Below are 22721 nucleotides of genomic sequence, written 5' to 3'. Positions count from 1 at the left end.
CAGTGGGAACGATGCCACTCACACAGATGGGGTACCTTTAGGTAGCCAAAAGATCATATATGTTCATCAGCAGTACGTGCTCGAGGCATGATTCCCAGCTGGGAACACTGAAAATTTTGTCTGTTACAAGCTGTCTGTGGCTCTTACCCAAAGGTAATCCCTTGCAGGTCTGAATTATCTTTTTAAAATGAAGATTGGCTTATGTGGACAGGTAAGGGTTCTACGTGAGCAAGGGGCACAGCACAGCAAGTGACCTGAATGTCATAAAAATGTTCCAGCTGGTCTGAGCTGATTGAGGAAAGAGGCAAGGATGCAAAGTACAGAATTACAAGAGTAGTTCTTCATTCACGAGAATGAAGCTTCCCATTCAAATCAGGGCACACTGTGTTTAACAAATGGTTCTTTTATCCCTTTCATGCATTTATATACAACATCATTTGACCACTCACCACATAACCCACATTCATGCTGCTGCTCTGGAAAACAGCAATAAATCAGTGGTGTCACCATCCAGCTGATTCTTTCTCAATTTAGGTGTCCCGGAGCTGGTCTTCCTATAGCCACTTATACCAGATAATGGCAGGGTTTTGCCAGAGGTGTTGAAAGTACCAGGATTCTGATGTTATCTTCACAGTCCAGAGGCATTTTTCTTCTTCATGGGTGGCTTTAACACACTGAGAGACCAGACAGAGGATAAGAGGTCCTTATCTGCAAGGTGGGGGGTGTCTTCCTCCTTGCAGTGAGCTGGGGCCTTTCACTTACCATGAAACCATGGTTATGTTGTATGCAAGGTAAAACAAGCCCCTCTTAAGGAACAGAGTGTTAGCTTATACTATTAAGTTAATACAGCTTCAAGCTATGAGGCCTAGCTGGGGCAGCTGCCAGCTTCTCCCAGAAGCAGCCTGGAGACTGAGGCAGAAGCCTTGCCTGCAGGGCTCATTTTTCACTGGGACTGCGAAGGGACGCTGCAAAAATAAAGTACGGAAAAGGGCTCATGCTGACTGCAGCCTGTGCTCGGGAACGACCGAGAGACAGCGAGCTCCAGCCCTGGGGAAATCTGGCTGATGGGTCACACGGGTTTCCCACCGGGCAGGGCAGACCACCCCTCCAGGGCGGCTCCTCCGGCGCTGCACACACCCAGCGCACAGACCCCGCCGTGCCCGCCGTGGGCGCGCCTCTCCCACTGGAGGCGAGACGCCCACGCCCCGCGGCCGCGAGGGGCAGCCGGGCCGGTTCGGGCGGGTCCGAAGGGCGGCTCTGCCTCCGCCGCTCCCTCCCTGAGGGGCGCGGTCCCGCCCGCCGGGGCGCTCGGAGCGCGCACGCGCGGCTGGAGCGGCGGAAGCCCACGGTTGGTTCCGCCGCGTGCCGGGGCGGGGGGCGGCGCGCGCGACCCCCTTTGGCCCGGGAGCGGCGCCGCGGGCGGGGCGGGGGGCACCGGGCACCGGCACCGGGCACCGGCGGGCGGGCTCCTGCGGGGCTGCCTCCATCCCTGCACTTCCCCTGCAGCCTTGCTGTTGTCTGTGCAGGGAGCTGGGTGGGCAAACCCTGGGCAGAATTGCCGGGTATCCCCTCGGCTGTGAAATAAGGAAATGGTGCTGTCGCTTTCAGGCAGGTCCAGGGTGCTGGTTGCCCTGTGGAGGAGGAGGGTGTTTGCTGGTGTTGAGGTGGTAGTAGGTTTGATGACCTGTGTGTTCCAGCAGCGCGGCACAAGGAAGTGCGATGGCCTTGGCGTCCCTTGGTTTCACACTTTCGTTTCCCAGCTCCAGTAGTTAGTCAGATGAAATAGCAGGTCTTCGTTCACCTCGGGCTGATGATCCAAACAGTGGTGTTCTTAAAGCAACATACTTTATCTGTGTACAGGTGGCTGTTTGGTCAGCAGTAGGTGAAGATAGTTTTGATGGACTTACGATAAGGAGGGTAAGGTGTGCCGATGTTAATGTCAAGCCATATCCCTCTCCAAGCCCAAATCTCATTTTTTATAAAGGCAGTAGGTGTTTACAGGTGTGCTTTGCTAGATCCTATCAATGAAAAGTAACTGGGTGGGAATGTCTTGCCTGCCTCCACAAACCTGTCAACAGCCACCTAACAACCGCTTTGTGCCGAGGTCTGTGCTGCAACCATCCATTGTATAAACACGAGAGATGCCAGGTGTGTGGGGTTTTGTCATAGCACAAATATGCTGTTGCTCATTTTGAGTATCTGGCTATTCAGATATCTGTTCTGTTTTGTTAAACAGAAATGTTGCAAAAAGCTTAATGACAATTCTGTTCTGACACTTGATAACGTGACTTCCTTAAAATCTGGTTTGTAATAGAAGTTTAGTTGATTGCTTGAAGTCCACCTTGTTTTTTCCCATTGAAGTATTTTTTTTTTTTTTAGTATCAGTTATCTTTGGCAGTAATTCTTCAGATTTCAGGAAGGTCACTGGTGTGAAAATGCAGCTGGATCCAGAAATTGGGGAAGGCTGTTGATTGTTGTTGCCTTGCCCTAGTTATCACAAATATTATGAGAAATGTGGCTCTCTTGTGTTTCTACTCTTTGTTCTTTTTTCTGACTTGCTTAGGATACAGCCTTTTTAGAAAGTAGTGTTTTTTCCACTCTCAGAATGTGTATTATGGAACATGTTCAGTTTGTGTGGAGTCTTAAAATTGTCTTTCATGGTGAGCAATAGAGTAAGTTACTGATCTGTGTTGTTCTGCACTTGTTTAAGGACTTGTGAAAAAAGTTCTGCAAGTCAGATTTCAGAAGTCATACTTTTCTTAAGAAGCAGGGCTACAGTGAGCCACAGTTTCTAGTTGTGTATCAGTGCAACACCCTTGAATGTGCAAGAAACAAGATGTCTGCAGACTGACTGTTGTGCTTTTTAGGGTGAGAACTAGAGTACTGCTCACGTTGGGTCTATTTATGGAATACAGTTTTCTAAGTATGTTTTGGGACATTCTTGATGCAAAATGGTATACTTTTAATTTTTCTAAAGTTGCATTCAAATGAGTCTGTTAAAGCAATTTATATTTCTCCTTAACATTTCTGGTTAGCCCAAAGCTTTCTCATTTCTTGCAATTGACTTTCTGCCTGCCTGACTCATTCTGTGGTCTCATTATTCTGTGGATGTCACACAAAGTGTCATATTGCAGGTGGTTGTAGTGAACAAAATACTGAGTTTATGATACCGTTGATGGAACTGGGCAGAAAGAAAAGGGTTAGGAAAAAATGCTGTCCAGGCAAGCTGTAATAAAAGTATTTTTTGGAAAGGCAAGAACAATTCCCAGTAACATAGGAGAGACTCAGTCGTGTTCTGGTGCAGCTGAAACTTTCCACAGGCACAGCTACTGTTGGCTTTCAAATTATTTGTATTTGAGTTATTTATGTAGAAGAAATAGCTATAAATTAGGGCACAAAGGAAGAAAACCACAAAAGCTCTGACATTAGTGCTCTGTATTTTCTCCTAAATTATTTAATTAGGAAATTACTTTGCTTGGAGAATTTCCTTGCTTTTATGAATCCTGAGTGTATACAGATATAAATCACTTAATTGTTTCTCTCCGTTTATTTGCTGTAAACATTTTCATAGAGTTTTTTTCTTTGCGTGTTTTAGTTTTTCTGATCAGATGTTATGATTTTTGAAGAAAAAAATTATATGAGATCAGTCGTCTCTTTTTTTGGCACTGTGCTTGAAAGAGTAATACATTCACTTTGTTTGTGACTTAAACTTTAATCTAGTGCTTCCTTCCTAGTTATCCGATTTTTAAGCTCTTTCTTTTTTTTAATTCCTCACACTTTATATATTTATGCATGGTACATAAACCAAGAGAAAGAGGGGAAAAAAATCCCCATGCCAGAGTAAGTCAATATATTGACATCATTTATTTGCTATTGCTGCTGAAGTATAATGAAAAATGTAAAACTTAATTTACCATTATGGAAAACAGGAAGTAAATGTGTGTAACTGAAATACACTGGCACTTCTGCAGTTTTACATAGACCTTTCTCTGAACTCTTCCATCCTTTTAAATATATATTAAAATTGTGAAATGGCCTAGAAATGAGATTTGAGAAATGCTAGTTAAAATTAACATGTTGGTTTCAAGACAGCCCTACTCAGTGAGGTGGGGTTTGAAAAGCAGAATAGAAATTAACCTGTTATATGCTGCCTTTCAAACAAGTGATAATGGTTGTTTGCGTATCACACTGTTTTTTGTCTCTTTCAGGAGATACAGAAGACAGATGAAAAATCACCCTGTCTTGAGAGTGAGGCCTGTATTTGTGTAGTTCTCGCTTAATTCTGGATTTTGCCATCCAAGGTATGGTTTTGAACATGGCTGATATTTGTTTTGGTTTTGTGGTTATAAAAGTGAATATGGTCATGCAGGCAAAAGTAAGTTACTGAGGGATAAAAATTTGGAATATATTTTCTTGATAGATGTTTTCTACTGAATCCCTCTCACTGCTTATTGCTCACACATCGTACAAATAGGTCACTCAGGAGCAAGTATTTCAGTAATTAAATCTCTGTATTTTTCAGTAATTAAATCTCTGTTTTGTTTGTTGAGCTGTTATTTCCCTTTCTGAGGAAGTGTTGTGAAGTCATGGAATCTCTTCTGCTCTGGTAAGATGAAAAACAGACGGATTCCTCAGTGGTCAGCAGTGTTTGTAGCTACATTAGTGTTTTTTTGGCCTCTATATTTCCATTAGTCTGCATGATTTTCCCTTTGTAAATTCATGGTGATTACTCCCATTCCCTTTCTTGTCCTTCATGTGTTTGATAGTAGTTTCCAGGATTGTTTCTTTTACCTTCCCAGAGACCAGGGTGGGGCTAATAGGCCTGTAGTTGCCTAGCTCCTTCTTCTTGTCTTTGAAAACAGGATTTTCATTTGCACTTACTTTCTTGAATGTCTCTGGAATGTCGTCCATCAGCATAAATCTTCCAAACAAAGGATGACAAAACCAGCTCTCTCAGCACTCAGGCTGGCATCTCAGCAGGTGACACGAAAGTATTAGGTCTAGTTCACTTAAAAATTTGTTAATCTGATCCTCCCTTGCTCAGAGTAAGTCTTTGCTCCTCAACACTTTCTCACAGGTCTCAGGGACCTGGGATTCCAGAAGGCAGGTCTTACCTATGAAAGAGCAAGATAAACAAGGTGCTTTGACATTTTTGTATGATTTTGATACTTTCAGCAGCAGGCTGATGTTTCCTCTGTAGCCATCCTTATGCTGCTCATGTACTTGTACAAATCTCTCTTGGAATTTCATATCCCTCATCAAATTCAACTCTAGGATGACTTTGGTTTTCCTAACTCTATCCTAGTGCACTTAAGTGGTGTTCCTGTGTCAGTTGTGTGCACACACTTGGTGCAGCCCCACTTCACCTTGGTTTGGTTGATTATAAGATCTCTGTTTTCCACATCATCCTGCATCTTTTGCTTGCAAGCCGTGACCACCACTTCCTTGCTCATTCAGAGGTCACCACCTTCCTTTGTCATCATTCCTTATTTAAGCATTCTCCAAGCCGAATAATTAGCCTCTTGGCAAAGATGCTTTTACCCATATAATTATCCATATAATTTAATATAATTTGTTCCCTTTCACCCTCAGTTTTTGAGCCTCATCAAGGGCTCTATGGATGTAAATGCTGCACAACCACTTGCACATTTGCAGGATCTGTCTGCTTCTCCTGAAGTTTTCCTCCTTCATCAGCAGCATGAACGAGACACCACTTGGCTACTAGACTTTGGTCAGCACCCTGTTAACTGTGTAGTCATGTTTGGTGAACTCCTGGTCTCCCATCTGGCTCTGTCCATGGTTCCTGAATGGAAGAGCAGCTGAGGGTATTAGTCTAAGGGCCAGACCACTACCAGCCTCGTAGTAGACAGTCCGTGGTATCCAGGACCCAGCAGCCTGGCAAGCAGCATACTTTGCCAGGTGACAGGTTGAGCCAGCAGAAGTGCCTTTGTCCCAGGAGCAGGGACCCACCACTGTTCCTTACTCCATGCTGTTGCTCACCCCAGTAGCCCAGTATGGGTACTGCCTCAGGACTCGGGCACAGATGGCTCAGAGGCTTTCCTTGACAGTTTCCTTTCCATGTGTGCTGCCAGAACTTGCTCTGTAGATCAGAGCTGCAGGCAGAACAGGATCTGTCCTGCTGGTGCTGGAGCTTAGAGGCTTGACATGTCCGGCTTGACAAGCTGAGGCTCTGTCTGCTTCTCTTCTTGTGGTGGGGGTTTCTGTAGCTGCAAGAACTTGGTGGGGATCTGAATAATACGTGGTGGGGATCTGAATAGGAACACTCCTATGTTACATTAGAAAATAACAAACAAAGGGTGATATAAATAACACAAAGGAGAAGTGTGGGAAAATGACAGCTTGTTTGGGTGTGATTTTGATTAAACATCTAACAGAAGAAGAAGAGAAGACAATGAAATTTGTGAATAATATTTTGAATTAAATTTTGAATGCAGCTTAGGACAGTAAAACATGAAACAAGTAAGCAAAACCCTTGGAAACAGAGATGTTTGATAAACAAAATTTCAGTGCAGCAAGTAGAAGCTGAAAGGAATTGAAACCATCAGAAATGAAACAAGATTCCTGAAGCCCAGAAACTGGGGAAACTAATGGGTAAGAGAGGAGATTGGGATTTGTGTGTGCAGTGCAGTAATAAAATATGTGTATGAAAGTAGTCTGACAAAAAAATAACAGCAACTTCTGTGATACAACTTCTGTGATAGTTGTGCTGAATGGTGGTTAGGGCCTGAGTGCTGTGTTGTTATGGAGAACAGTTTATGAAGCTCGGAAGTTCACATTGTAGGACTTGGTGAGGTTTCTTCAGCCTAAAACCAAAAGGAACCCAGCCCCAGTAAAGGGTAAGGATGGCAACCTTGATGTTTTAAATGTGATTAATAGAAAATATTCTATTGTGTGATATTTTTAATAATCTGTGAAAGATGTCAGGATAATGACTCCTTTCTCCATTGGTTTGCTATTAATGTCATGAAGGACTTTTTAAACAAGGAAACACCGAATTCTTAGTGAAGCTTTTGACTATTTTAGCATAAAAAATTGTAAGAAAACAACCATGAAATACAGGGGCAGACTATAATAGATAGGTGGACTGAATCTTTGTGGAAATAAATAATTCCCTATATTTCTTATTTGCTTTACAAACTTTTTACTTTGATGGAAGAGTTTTCTTTGCTGCTACCACCTGACTGACAGTTGCTGTATTACCTATTGCTTAATAGTTTTCGCAGGTAGTGGTTTTACTTGCATCTTGGTGATAAATGTTACTTTTTAGCGAGATATAACTAATTAATGAATTCATAAAATGTTTTGCTACCTGGCGCTTAAAAAATGTATGTGAAATGTTTATAAGTTTTTATATAATTCCTTAAACCAACAGTTGACAGGTTTTTTTCTTTCTTACTTGAATGTACGAATTTGAATGTATAAACCCTATAGATTGCACTATAATTGTAAATTTACTCTTTTTTTAAAAAATATTTCTTTTATTTGTCTCTTTAGGATTATCTTCCTGGGTCCTGACAATTTGTTATCTGTTTGTGTTCAATGGGGCAACGAATTCACTTTGTGGTTGACCCTCAGGGTTGGTGTTGCATGGGCCTAATTATCTTCGTCTGGCTGTATAATACAATCTTCATTCCAAAGGTCATCCTTTTTCCTCATTATGAAGAGGGAAATATTTCAGTCGTGGCAGTTTTTTGTAAGTAATTTTGACTTTTTATCTACTAATAAAAGAGTGTTTTTACTTAATATACATTTAAAAAAATCCTATCATAAAATAGAAACTAGCATGAAAGTAAAGACAAAAGGTAAGATAAAGGGTAGGAGTAGTGGATGCATCCTGTGTTATTGTGTTCTGAGAAGCTGTGGCACTTCATTTTGGAGGTGTTATTGTAGAACTTGTTTTTGTGGAAACTGGTGGAAAGCCTGAACGTAGCTTTCAGGTCCTGTGGTTAGAACTTATTGACAGGATTTCAGGTTCACATCTGTGAGTGCCTGTCAGATAGTGGTGATGATTGGCAACAAACTAAGTTTTGTTAGTTTTGTCATATGTTCCTGTATGGATTAGCTCATAAAAGTTTTGCTGATAGGTTTGCTGAGGAAAAGTCTTGAATTATGGCTGGAACAAACTTCAAGGTGAAGATGCACTATTGGGAATATCTTTCAAATGGAGGCTTTGAGGTGTGGTGTGATTGGTGCTTGTGTGGTAAGATGGGGGAGAAACTTCTTAAAAACTGTGGTATGGTCATAGTAGCACCTGCGGGTACTATCAGAACTGTTTACTACTTTTTTCACTCTATTTATTGGGGAATACTTAATGTTGTGTACTTAATATCAAAAATACATCTGGAATTGAATGAGAAGGCTGAGTATTTTCCCGCTCTGTTCTGGAGCATCTGTATTTTTTGATACAGTGTACTTTGCATATATGAAAAAGTCTAACAAATGCTTATTTATTTTTTTAGGTTATTACTTCTGCTCATTGTTTTGTGTAGCTTCATTATTTAGAGCCTCAGTAGCAGATCCAGGAAAACTACCTGAAAATCCAAAGATATCAATTACAGGTACATTAACTTGTTTCTATATAATTGAATGAAAGTTATTTTAATATCCTCAAAATAATTAGGAATGAATTTGTCTTTGTGAGATTTAATGGAAACCATAAGCTGTCCCTGCTGAATAAAATTAATATGTCACTGTTTTAAAGTTGTAAATTTCTATCATTTTTCATCGTGTAGTTTCAAAACTTCTTTTTCTTAAACTTGTATTCTGCCAGAAGGTTGAGTTATGTAGGATCTTCTACTAGGAAATTTTTCCACAGGAAGATTTTTTTTTTTTTTTTTTTGCATTCTAGGCTTTTAAAACATAATGCATGTGCTACTAACTTGATAATATTTAATGAAAAATGTTTGTAGATGGCTAGGTATTTTAATTCTGTATCCTTTGTCTTAGTAAATTTATACGATGTTGAAAACGGTGGTGGAAGGTAGTCCTATGCTGGTGTTTACCTGTGTATTTTTTGCTCTTTTTTTCCAGAGTCTTATGATTGTGTGGGCTGTTAACAAAAAAAACCCAAACCATGGTGCTAATTACACTGCATTTCTATAAAGTAGCAACTTAATGGAGCAAGTCCTTTCTGTCCTTGCAAATTTATCCCACAATATCCAGTGCTCCAGAAGTTGGAGGAATTTTAAAACCTTAATGACAGTATTTTTATGAACTGTTGGGAGCTATTATCTAATGCATAGAGCTTTTACTTAGGAGTTTAGAGTGGAGTAGGGCTGTTGCAGAATGAGCTTTGTCACATTAACAGGTAACACTTCATGAATGAAGAAAATGTATCCCATCCAGTGAGGGTGCATGCTTCAGTCTTGTCTTCAGATGTGGTGGATGCCCAGAATTAAATTTTGTTCTCTCTTCCTGATATAACTGAAAATCTAGGATGATGTGTTTGGGAACATGATCTTTTTGGCCTTAGTGCTGATGGTATGAGGTGCATGAAGTAGACGGCCTATTGTAGAAAGGGGTGTATCTCCCTGGGATTCAGATGTGTCACCACTAATGGCAGAAAATCTCATGCCAGTGTTCTTTCTGCTTCTGGCAGCTGATCCTCTGGTGCAGTTAAATGTCAGGTGTTTCAGACTTGGGTTCTGGAGTCAGAGGTTTTGCTGCAGGAGGAGCAACATGGATTTTGCGACCTGAGCTGGATAATGAAGACGCTCGCTAGTTACAGACAGTTACATTTGTATTGGAGTTTTCATTTGCTTTCAGAATACCAGGGGCAGTGCAAATTCTGTTTGTACGCAAATAGATTTTTTAAATTTAAAGTATCTCTTTGTGTAGCTCTCCAACCTTTGTGTGCTCTATTGAGTCCATATGGCAGTCATACTTAATAAGTACTTCCAAAGGTGAAATATTTAGGCTAGGTCATGACTTTGATATTTTGATTTGGTGTGTGATATATCAGGAGTATTTTACTTTTGGAGGTAGCACTTCCAATTGTCTGGTATGTGCTAGGCTGACAGGAGGATACATTTTTGCATAGTATAAATTGTGTTAAAAATGAGTTGGGGTGTTTCTGAACTCTGCTGGTAGCTACCCCATTAGTGAGTGACACCTTTGTGACCTTGGATTTATGCGAACAGATTGTGAATCAGTTTCCATCTGTCATTATTACTAGTTTAATGATCTCAGATATTTGGTTTCTTTACTTCCAGCATCCAAATGTTATTTTGCAGTAAGAAAGACCAGATTAGAGCTGCCTGCAGGTGGCTCAGAAGTGCTAAATATAACTTCATTTTGTTTACACTGGGACAATGTTTTAAAGTATAAAATTTCAGAATGTCCTACTATAAATATTAAGATTTTTTTCCTTTTATCCCCTCTATCCCTAAGATATGAGAAATTTTTGTGCCTCAGGAAAGATTATTTAGGTAGAAACAATTTGAACAGTCGAAGTATTTTTCAGTCGTCCACCTGTTTTCCTTAAAGACAGAAAATATATGCTTTTGTGACTGGAATTATTTCAGTGTTAATCTTATTGTTTCCTGTGTGAAGATGAAATTTTTGAACATATAATTTGAATTTTCATTTTCAAAGAATTCCTCTAATTTGGGTGGGGCATTTTGATATAAATAATAGCCAAGCTGAGCAATAGTACTCCTGGTACTTTCCGCTAGTCAGTATCTCTGGAGAATAGCTTTTAAAGAATGTCACATTAGTAATTTAAAAATAGTATATATTTGTAAATACAAGCCTATCCTCTATCTCTTTCTTTGATTGTCTTATATCTAAAATTGCATGTGGTGATATGCATGTCATTGAAATGCTTTTACTTGGAAGATGCTCCTGAAGTGTTCACTGTGTGTTATATTTTAGTTAGCTAGCAGTATTTCCTCAGGAGGTTCTGGAATAGCAGTGAGGTTGTATCCTGATTCTGTCTAGCAGATAGATAATTTTTCACAGTAGAAATGTAAGGAAATTATTGAGTTGCAGTCTTCCTTGTCTGAGTCACAGCTTGTGTTTTGTAATAATTACTGTGTAGAAATTTATAGGAAGAGAAGGCATTTTGGAGATGGAAACTGGCATGGAGTAGCAGTAATATCTTCCAGTTTAATTAAGGTCACAGTGGGAAAAAGCTTTTTATGTGGTACTTATCCTTCTCAGATCATAGTAAGATTTGTTTTTTTAATTAGAGTTACAAGCATAGAGATTTATTACGAGTACACATTACTGAGTTTAAATCTCTCTGACATGTCTTTACATTTCCACCTAGAACGAGAACACTGGGAGTTATGTAACAAATGCAATATGATGAGACCAAAGCGTTCACACCATTGCAGTCGCTGTGGACATTGTGTGAGGAGGATGGATCACCACTGTCCATGGTAAAACCAGGACATTTCTTCTAATTATCTACTGTTGTTCTAGTGAATCATTCTGAAATTTGTTGTCTTGACTGCTGTGCGTTTTTCCTATTTATTTCCCAGTGGTACTTAATCATTTAGGCATTTAAAGCAAGGAAGTAATAAATTTGAGCTTTCCTATATGTACCAGTAAGTGAAAATAAACATTTCTGAAAGCAGTTCTCAGGTATAATTTTTAGAAGACAAACTGTAGAGGACAGGATTCCCTTATGTTGGTTTAGTCATTTTTCAAAGTACCTTTTTTTGTCAAGTTTTTCTACTTCAGAGAATAGTACTAGTATAGTGCTTTTGTCATGCTGGCTTAGCTTGTTGTCTATGCCAATGCTTGTATGAAATTGTATCCATGTAACCTTTGATCTTGTACTTAATACAGATAGAATCCTTGTGTTTCCTTTACTCTTTTCATGTTGGAGTATGCAGAAGGAGTTTCTGAATAGGGATTCCTGTATTGTCTTCTGTGCCTTTGGTTCATTTCTAAGTCATATTTCTTTGTTACTGAGGTAGCCTGTGATCACATTTATTTAAAAACATTTGTTTGCGTTGCCAGTTTTTACACTCCTGTAGTTCACAACCTGTGAAATGTATTGAGTAGCAGAAGATAAGACATATTACTGTGAAATTTTGCATACTTTCAAAAAACAATTTTATCACTAGAGTTTTACTTAAAGTTGCAGCAGTATCTTTGCTATATAAAAATAGAGAAGTGTGTCTCCTGTTCTAAGCAATGATCTCAGTAGCACAACCTGTGCTTTAAGTTGTGGTGCAAGGGATCCAGTAGTTTGCTTTTTAAGCAGTCATAAAATCTTTTATTCACAGTATCATAACTTTAGTATTTGTATTTCTGTTTTTATACATGCACACATTGTTTCTCTACAGGATTAATAATTGTGTTGGTGAAGACAATCACTGGCTGTTTTTACAGCTGTGTTTCTACGCCCAGATCCTTAGTTCCTATACGCTGATACTTGACTTCTGCCATTACTACTACTTTTTGCCTCTGAAAAAAGAAAACTGGGTAAGAACCTGTTTTCTCTGTGAAGCAAACAAATAGTATCACAATGTAATTTGTTTTGGCTTCTAGTTAATGCACATTTTTGGTGGCTCAGCTTCACTCTTAGTGAAGAGAGTTCAACTAGCTGTATGTTATTAAGTAGGCAAACTGATTTATGGTAAGTAACAAAATATTTTTATGAAAGGGCATATGATTTCTTTGTGTCAAAAATGCAACACTAGTTCTCTTAGGAATATAGGAAAGGAGGGAAGAACCAGTTAGCTTTCTTTGGAAGTGATTGTCAGTACTGGAAAGAATTAAGGTAACTACTTTATATATATTAAAATTTTCTTTTACTTTTTCCAAGGTAGATTTATGCAAAATATATACCTATCCTAATGTAATGTTTTAAAAAGCTGATACTGCTTTTTTAAGAAAGAAGAAAAACACGTGATCATTCTGCAAGAAGAAAAATATACATTGGTTTTGTAGCAGTGTTTTCTATTGCTTTGAAAAGGTTATGTGGGTTAAGGGAGAATTAACTTTGGTTTGTTTCATGAGTACTACATATAAATAGTTACAGTGTTTTGATGTCTTGTTATCAGAAAAAGCAGTTGTATACACAGAGAAAGTGGATTTAGGGACTGGAGTAGAGTAAAAAATCAAGGACTTCCTTCTACTATGAAACTTATATTGTAAAGCTGCTATCTGGTGCTCATTTATGCCTATTATCTGTAATATTCAGAATATTGAAGAAGGTTGCTTGAAAATTGCTCAGTGCTTGAAAGTGCCACAACAACAAAGTTAGAACACTTTCTGTATTAGAAAATTGATATGCTATCTTGCTTATGAAGAATCATAAGAACTTACAGATTAAATCTGAAATGAACTTTGTACTGAACTATAACAAATACAAGTACACTAAAGATAAAAACCTAGAAAACAAGTTTAAAACATTTTCAAAATTAGGTAACATTCCAAATGTCATAAGAGAAAAGATCATCTCAGATATTGCACTCTAAATTTTGTTGAGATTCTTTCCAAATACTGAGGTGCAGACGATTTTTAAATTCTGTGTTGATGTGACACTCCAGCATACTGCCTGCTGGTGATATCATACTCATCTTCCCAGGCTACTAGAACCTGACCCTGCATTGTGAGTAAGGCAAGTCCCTTGGAAATGGAAAAAAAAAATTCCATTTTTTTTAACAACTAAAGTTTGTCATATGATTTTGTATCCTACGTTATATAAGAATTTCATTTTGTGAAAAATTCTGCTTCTGGAAAAGGATGGGGCATAGTCTTCCAAGCTTCTTATTTGTTTCTGTGTCAGTCTGAAGTGGGTGTGAAGTTCCCATAGAAGTGTATATGAAGGTGATGTAGCAAAGGAGAGCTGCAAGTGTAGCAAGACTATATTACTTGGTTAATCCAAAACTGATTAAAGTGCTATATTCAAATTCATAGATACCAAGTTTTTATTATGTAGAATGCTCCAAAGTTGATGATTTTTGTATCTCATTCTTGAAAAAAATTGTATTCTAAAGGAATTTAATTATTTTTTTCCATCTGCATCAATGCTTCCCTTTAAATCATTTAAGGGATTTCAGAAGTATGGAACAGAAAATAATTTGCTGTCTGCTTGAAGCATCTTTCCATAGGCACTGAAACAGACTTATTGGTCTCTAATAGTATAATGTCATTGTAGGGTATTTCCTTTTTATTGTGAATATTCCCTGAATGTATTGCTTCATGTAATTACACTGTATTAGGTAACATGCCAAAGTTCTGTCAGCCTTGTTTTTTAAAAGTAGTATGAGAAGTAACCAAATTATTTGCTTGAGGGCCGTCTGTGCAAGAGAGGGAAATGGAAATCATGTTTACTTCAGATATTTTACAATACCTAAAGAGGTGATGATAAATAATTATTAATAATGACAGTTCAAAAACCAAGTATAATATGTATGAATATGTATAAAACTTGTTCTTGTGAGTATAACTGAATTCATTTGAAGTTGTTTGGATAGAGGCCTAATTTTAATACATATTGCTTTGACAGGTGACAGGTTAGAAGGCAGAATACACGTGCAACAATTATTTTAACCCATTTTAATGTGTTTGCCTGAAGAGGGGATCATGTTTGTGTTTTTGGCTGCCTAAGTTTACAGAGAACTGTGGAAGAAATCACTTACTTTGCTCTGTTTACTTTTGTTTGGTTTTACTTGTGGTTTTTTTTTGGCTTTATCAACGTCCATATGTGAACACTTCAAATGACACTCTTCCTTTTACAAAGTGGATCTGTGTTATACTATACAGTACTCTGTGCCTCAGAGAGGAAAAATATGTTTACACGATATAGAAAAACAGTAGACACAGCAGATCTGGGCTGTTCAGACTTTTGTTAAGTACAGTGTAACACTAAATAGTGTTTAGCTTTCTCAGTTTTTCAGCTGGAGAATAGGAGAGCACACAGTGAAATAGAGAAATAGTTGGCATGCCTAGTCAACATATTTGCCTGGAAGATGACACCAGAGTTCCATGAAGTTGGTTTTTTAAAGAGTTGCTAAGGATGTGATGCTGTATAGATTTGTGCCACAGAATAATTTGTCAGAACTATGTCTTTTTGGCACGAAATGAACAGGAGTGGTGAAAAGATTGGCTTAGTAGTAGTTAGGGTTTTAGGCTAGCATGCTGCAAGATTCTTTTTATCTCCTTTATATCAATTAAAGCTGAGGTACCACAGCATTCCAGAGAGTGCAGTACCTTCAGCCTTTGACAAAAAGCACTGTTCTTTGTTGAAATTTTGGCTGTAACTGAGAGCTTACATTTTCTGAGTTGACAGGGGCTAGTGTTTAGAACAGATTCAAAGAACTGGATGATTTTTTTTTTTTTCCAAACAGCCATCTGGAATAAGCTTATTCTTGCTCATTAAAATACTAGTGAATTTTTTGGCAGTGTGCCTTCATCTTAATTTTTATTCTTCAGATTTAAAATAGTACAAACCGCAGAGGCTGTAGAATTAAAATTGCTTTTAGTGCTATTGTGAGATAATAGTTTTATTACAGTACTGATTAATGCATTATGCAACTTTGACCAGCATGTTAGTATCTCTTTCTGAATTAAAAGTTGTGGTTTTTTTTTTTAAAGGGTCGAGACAGAAAACCCCCAAAATTTTTAATTAACTAGTCTGAGTTAAGCGTGATAGCTCTAAAGGTAATGGAGGAAGCTGTTTCTCTAGAGACGCAATCTTTCAGCTTCACCTCTTACTATAGAAAATTGCTTCATAATAGTCTTGGTTCTTGTAACTGATACACTGCCAGAAATTTAGGTTATGGTTGTTACCTCTGTTTGTCCAGCAGGAGGAGTGCAATTACTGCTAGAAATAAAGGAGATGGTAATTAAATTGATGATGTGGGATGATAGCACAAGAAAAATGCATTGTTTGAATAAAATCAGCATATTAGTTCTTCTGCAAGCTTTGGTGATTTACAGAGGTCAACACAGGAATATTCTTAATTTTACATCTTCATGAAAAAATGTCAGGAAGCCGGTATATTTTAGGAAGCAGTCTTCTGAATAGTGTGATGAGAAGAATAGACACTAGACTTATTGCTACATAGTTGCTCTGTCCATGGCTGGACTGGCACAGATTCTAGATACAGCTGGTCAAATTGCAAAAGTAAATGCTTTGGCAGTATATTTTACCTTATTTATAGAAGGCTTCTGATCTTTTAAGTGAAAGGAATTCTGCTGATATATTCTGTTTGCTAGAGATGTTGCTGCAATAATTGTCATAGCCAAACCTTCTGACATACAAAAACCTAGGCGCCTTTGCTCTGATTTAGTTTTATTTTATTCCTGTTCCTGCAATTACAAATCATTGTCTTTGACTTTGGGAAATTATCTTTTTCAATAATATTAATATTATGCATTGACTAATGTTAAAGAAAATCTGGAAATATGTATCATCCAAAGTCCATTTGTACTGTAGAGAGAGTCTGCAGGAAACTTTTTCTCTTAGAATCACAAAATTATATACCAGACAGGAGAGGTTTTCAAAATGAAAAGCATCAACATTTTTCTTCTCAGCATTCTGCAAAACCAACCCAACCCTGCTGTCCTACAGTAGTTATAAGGACAGTACATGAATATTAAGTCCTTCCTCTTTCTTCCTGCAAAACCTGCAGTCTGTATTTTTTAGTTTGCTTTCTGAAAAGCCTGGTTTTCTTTTGTATTATACACTTGTCGCTACAGGACACAAGACAACACGACGCAGACATGCTGCTGCTCTCAGACAGGGAAAAGAGAGAGTTTATTTTCTGACTCTTACATTTATAGATTTCCAAAGGTGACAGAGGATTGGAAGGTGAAAGTGCTACCTCTCCAGGGACACTGGACAAACCAACAGTCCATCAAATTTTTCTTCCTCCATAAAAGAATGCAAACAATAAGTTGTTTACAGAAAAGTGTGTGAGAAAGTTTCATACAAGAATGCAAACATCAGAAGGCTTTAGAAAGTCTTAAAAAATCAAAGCAACATCCACTATATAAAGTTGATAGACTGACTTCATCAGCGGTCTGAGGCAGACATCCCAGGCATTTACAAATGAGCACAGATAACCAGGTTATCATGTGTTACACAAAATATCATTTCTCAAGAAAAAAGAGAGCTCTTTTTATGTATTTTCTTGTATATTAATCTCTGTGTGTATAATATTCAGTAAAGACTGAATAAATTAATTTTCCATTGTAAATGAAAAATTATGAAGATTATTGTCTATTCTGGAACAGATACAATACTCCTGTGTTTTCTGCCAAAAGCTCTGTCCTCAATACAGTGTGCTGCTTTAAAGGAATACTATAAATCCTTGAAAACAATAACACAATAATGCACGTGGCAGGGACTTGTTATATGTTTTTGAGCTCTTTTTTTTGTTGTTGCTGTTGGTAGGGTACAAAGAGAGTTGAATTTGGAAGCATTGGTCTTACTACAGTCTAGAGCTGGACCCATTGTGGTTTTTGATCTCTCCTGTATGGTAACATAAAGCCATGGTAGCTGTTGTCCTAGTCAGTGGTAGCATTCATTCTAGGGGTCATCTATAGTGGTTGGTGCTCACAAATGAAGATGAGGCATGTGTTCTGCTGTGGGGTTGAGGAGGTCTCTTGTTTATCTATCCCAGAGCCTTTTTTCTGTAGAATGTTCCGGTATTGCCTGTTGAGATAAAGGTACCAGATCTCATGGTTTGTAGTCCATTTTGCAACATAATCCTATAGACCTACACATGTTTTGTGACAAGTTCTTATTGTTCACATTTGTATGCATTTTTATGGGTAACTAAGAATCCTTGCAGTTTGACTGGATGAATAGAAGTAGCAGCTAAATGGAATTTAGAAACCTATAGAAAAAGCAGCAGCCAAAGGGGAGTGCTGTGTGGTGTGGTGTAGGAAATGCTAAATAGAAAGGAAGTGGCAGCTACCCATGTGAACATGCAGTTTTGGCAGGCCAGTTAGGCTGTAGAGCTGACATAAAGAAGATTAGAAAGAGGCTACCTGAAGGAAAGCTCTCATGTTGTTAAGAATATGCATTCAACATCTGTGCCAAGGCCGTATATGACAGCCTGGTGCAATGTAAAAAAAAAGCTGCTGTGGAACAAAACCCTGTTGTGCTATGATAGCTGAGTGTTCATGCACTGGTGAGGTCAGCTGATCTGTGTGTATGTTGGTGGCTCAGTCTGTACAGTTCTTTCTGTTAGCAGAAGTAGCCTGTACTCCAAACTCCAAAATCATACTAACTCAGTACTCACACTGCACTGAGACTGGTGAATACTATTGAACAAGAGGATCTGTTCAAAGCATGTTGAAAGATGGATTGGTTAATTATTGACTAGTTTTGATTGATTATAGTTTTGATTGGTTTTCTCAGCTGAAAAAAAGTTATTGTCAGTTCTAAAAAGGAATAATAAAACCAACTTGCACGGAGCTTTTATGCAAAGCTGCAGCATCCTAAATACATTATCATTATTATTATTATTACTTTTTAAAATGGTCTTTTCCTCTGTTTTCATGGAGCTATATATTTCTATTTCCATGTAGAATTGTGTAATTCATTCTATTATTAAAGTTTGATTGCCAAAAAACTCAGTTGCTGCATATATTTTGGTTTTCTATAGAAAAATGTTGTTCAGTCTGTACAGATTTGAAGGCCCAGTGTTGATTTCCAGCACATAATTGCTTAGGAATTCATTTGCTAGGAATGTGGAGAAAGAGAGAGGGCATATGGGAGGACTGTAAGACTATGGACAGGGAATGCAGAGATACAACAAGGAAAGTCAGGGCCTGTTGGAATTAAGTCTGTTGAGGGATATCAATGACCACAAGAAAGGCATCTACAAGTATATCAGCAACAAAACAAGGATTAGAAAGATCCCCACCAATATGGGGATGCTGCTGAATTTAGATGGGTAACGTGGGGACAGAAGACACAGAAAGGGCAGAGTGAATTACTGCATAGCTTCAGGTTTCACTGCTATCCTTCAGTAATACCAGACCCTGGAGGCAAGAGAGGAAGGCTGGAGAAAAGAAGACTTGCCCTTGGCCATTGAGGGTTTGGTTAGAGATCGGCTAGGCAGACAAAACCATAAATCCATGGGCCCTGATGGGATGCACACACAGGTGCTGAGGGAGCTGGCAGATGTTGTTGCTAAGCCCACTGTGCATCTTGTTTGAAAAATAATGGAGGAGAGGTGCCTGATGACTGGAGGAAAGCCAGTGTCACTTCCATCTTCAGAAAGGGCAACAAAGAGGTCCTGGGAAGCTTCTGGCCAGTCAGCCCCATCTCCATCCCTGGAAAGGTGCTGGCACAGATCACTCTGGAGGCCGTGACCAAGCACATAAAGGAAAAGAAGTTCATCAGGAGTGGTCAGGGTGGACTCACCAAAGGCAAATCATGTTTGAGCAACGTGATGGCCTTCTGTGATGGCATGGCAGAACGGGTTGATGAGGGGAGAGCAGTGGATGTTGTCTGCCTGAGCTTCAGCAAGGCTTTTGACACTGTCTCCCATATAACATCCTCCTAGGTAAGCTCAGGAAATGTGGATGGGAGGAATGGACAGTGAGATGGAGCAAGAACTGGCTGAAGGCAGAGCTCAGAGGGTCATGATCAGTGCAGCAGAGTCCAGCAGGAGGCCTGCAGTCAGTGGCATTGCCAAGGGATCAATATTGGGACCAATCTTATTCAACTTACTTGTCAATGACCAGGAGTGGAGGAAGGGATCAAATGCACCCAGGTTTGCAGGTGACTCCAGACTGGGGGCAGTGGCTGATGCACCTGAAAGCTCTGCTGCCATTCAGTGGGACCTTGATCAGCTGGAGGGTTGGGCAGAGAGAAACCTGGTGAGGCTCAACAAGGGCAAGCACCAGGTCCTGCACGTGGGGAGGAGCAGCCCCAAGTGCCAGCACAGGCTGGGGCTGACCTCCTGCAGAGCAGCTCTGTGGAAAAGGACCTGGGGCTCCTGGTGGATCACAAGCTGTCCATGAGCCATCAGAAATAAAGAATAGTATGACTGCTTTTATTTTGAGTTGATTTGTCTTTGAATTAACCCATTTAAATGAGCAAGAAGCATTAAAATAAATGGAAATTAATCTATTTTCTACAGCAGCAGGAAAGGCCATTATAAACAAGTGAGAAGAGAGGGAATGGACTGTTAAAATAGTTCAGAAAAGACTGTTGAGGATTGATTTTGCTTTTAGCTGCTTAAGTAGTGATTTCTACTTGTTCATTAAATACTGGCTTTCTTCATAGCTTTACTAGGCAGTTTAAATGGTTTTTTCCGGGGTTTATATTTTGAACCTTCATGGAAATTATTTAAATGAAAAATCAGAATTTTCTTTTGCTAAACAATTTGCATTAACTATTCTCTGTTTAATTAAAACCCAGTATCCTTCTTTCTCAAGTTCTAGTGGTTGAACATAAGAATTGGTGTGGGGAGGGGGGGGTTGTTGCTGGTTTTTTTTGTTGTTGTTTTGTTGGTTGGTTGGGGTTTTTTTGTTTTATTTGGTTTTTTCATTCAGTTCTCTTCTATAGTCTGGTTGTAATATAAAGTTTACTTGAAAGGTTTTCATACTCTCCTACCACTATCTAGCTTTTGTAAGTGGAAAAACAGATGTGTATGTTCAAAAGACAGCCTTGAGAACATAATTGTGACTTAAAATTAAGAAAATGGGGTCTGAACTCACACCTAATGTAACTGCCACATAAAAATATTCTTATGGGGTAAAAAATAGGTGCTCTGTCCTTTGTAGACGTTACATAACATTCTGTAATGCTTTTCATATTGTCTGCTGGTTGAGAACTGACTTTCCAATGCAGGTGATCAAATACATCCATATTTTTGTGTGCCCTGAAGCATTTTTACTGTTCACCCTTATCCAAAGTGGCCGTAATCTACCTCAAGGCCAAAATTTAAAAGTTGGAGATAAGTTTATATTGGATAATAGCACTACAGTAAGAACAATCCAGTACAGGTACTTGGACTTTGTAGGTGTCAGTCTCTGTAGGTGTCAGTCTTCAGGTGTCAATCTTGGAATGCTCGTTTTCTTTCAGAAGAGGTGATGTAAAAATGAAATGTGCTGTGCCTGGTAGCCGAGGTATAATAAATCAGACCATTTAACAGAGTAGTTGTCCTGTATTATATAGCTTGTGTGTAGTAGTCTGGCACAGTTTGAGATGGAAGATTGAGAAATAATCCGTTTGAGTTTGATCTATTCCCAAAACCTTAACTACTTGAAGGAGTTTCTTTAACAGTCTGGCAAAATAAACCCTCAACTGTTAACTTGTATTAAGAAAATTTACTGGTTTCTGCTTTTAAAACATAAATAAATATACCAATTATGTGCAACGTAGCTCAGAATCCAATATTTGCCTTCAGCTTTAAGGCTTTGAGAACAGCTTTTACAGGTGTTATCTCCTATTTCCACTTAGTTCAAAGACTTCAATTAGTTTGTAACTGCTAAAGTCTCTCTCTTCTTTCTGTCTTGTTCTAGGATGTATTTGTATTTAGACATGAACTTGCTCTCCTAAGAATATCTGCCTTCATGGGTCTAATAATATTCGGTGGAATAAGTCGACTCTTTTACACTCAGCTAATGGGTATTTTCACTGTAAGTATCTAATTTTAGAAGTATATATTAGTTTTATTTTCAGTACAATTAGTCAGAGAAGAAAAGCAGATTGCATACAAGGGAAGACTAGAAGAATACTTGCACTATGTGGCACTTGTTTGATACATGGTCTGTCAAGCTTCTTGACACCAGTGAAATCTAAGAAGCTTTCTGACAAACAAGTGTCTAGTAATTCCACTTTCAAGTCAGTTTCCTGATTTGTATTAGTAAAATAAACTCATTAGTAAAATAAACTTGGCCTGGAATTGCACAGTGTACAAGATATGTAGTTGATTCCTGTTTTTTATTTTAAACTCTTGTGTAGCCTGGTCAAAATTTATGTGACAGTGAGACTAACTGATAAATCAGATGTTGAGAATACAGCATCTTTGTTAAGTATTTTGATAAATGTGCTTATGTTCATCTTTTTATTTGCTAAACTATGGAATGTAATTGTGCCATTTACAGTCCAGGTGGGTATTCTGCATTTAGATACACAGAAAAAAATACCCTCTGCATAGAAACATTTTTCAGTTAAATGAATTTGATAATGTAATACTTTCAAGAAACAACCTTCTTTTGGTGTAACATTCTGTTCTGTACCTTAGAAGTTAATAGCTGCCAGCAGATTTTTGAAGTTATCTTGAGAATCCATACAAATGTCTAAAATACTGTTCAACACGACAGAGAGAGTACATCAGTTGGCTGTACGCATGTTGAAAGAGTCTATGATGTGGCCCACTGAACTTTTTTTTAAAGGCAGTAATGTACAAGATGGCAGCATATTTTTTGCTACAACTGTTGGAGATCTGCCTCAGATTTTACTTTGTAATTATGAAGGTTTGCACAGTATTAAAGTTTGTGGTACTTAATGGAAAACCTCCCAATGTATTGTGTAATTCTTTTGTATTGGATAAAGGAAAAAAATTACAGTGTAATTTTAAATTATGTTAGATAAAGTAATAATGCTGCTTTTTTGGTTTTACTGTATTACGTTTACATATTTACTGCCTTTTGCTTTTCCTGTCGTGGTAGTTATAGTATCTATTATTATTGCCATTATTACTGTCTATTATTATTACCATTCCCCAGCTACTGCACCACAATGTGTTCTACATGTACTCTTAACCCCC

The 22721-nt window shown here is 38.4% G+C and overlaps 1 protein-coding gene across 15 annotated transcripts in view; it reads left to right on the top strand.

Moving 5' to 3' along the window:
* Positions 1 to 1221: 1221 nt before the first annotated feature.
* The window catches only part of ZDHHC21 (zinc finger DHHC-type palmitoyltransferase 21), a 46959-nt gene continuing 25459 nt past the window's right edge, over positions 1222 to 22721 (top strand). The window contains exons 1-9 of one of the 15 annotated variants that reach the window (XM_064404798.1): positions 1472 to 1917; positions 2016 to 2148; positions 2711 to 2868; positions 4209 to 4301; positions 7516 to 7714; positions 8481 to 8579; positions 11291 to 11402; positions 12318 to 12456; positions 21472 to 21588. In XM_064404798.1, the coding sequence (XP_064260868.1) occupies positions 7561 to 7714; positions 8481 to 8579; positions 11291 to 11402; positions 12318 to 12456; positions 21472 to 21588 (621 nt within the window). In that variant the 5' untranslated portion in view covers positions 1472 to 1917; positions 2016 to 2148; positions 2711 to 2868; positions 4209 to 4301; positions 7516 to 7560. Of the gene's footprint in view, positions 1349 to 1471; positions 2149 to 2710; positions 2869 to 4208; positions 4302 to 6455; positions 6613 to 6722; positions 6858 to 7515; positions 7715 to 8105; positions 8197 to 8480; positions 8580 to 11290; positions 11403 to 12317; positions 12457 to 21471; positions 21589 to 22196; positions 22710 to 22721 lie in introns of those variants that run through there. The other 14 variants (XM_064404804.1, XM_064404803.1, XM_064404807.1 and 11 more) reach the window with 14 other exon arrangements.

This window comes from Passer domesticus, chromosome Z (genome assembly GCF_036417665.1).
Source record: "Passer domesticus isolate bPasDom1 chromosome Z, bPasDom1.hap1, whole genome shotgun sequence".
Taxonomy (NCBI): domain Eukaryota; kingdom Metazoa; phylum Chordata; class Aves; order Passeriformes; family Passeridae; genus Passer; species Passer domesticus.
This window is presented reverse-complemented; position numbering and strand designations above follow the sequence as displayed.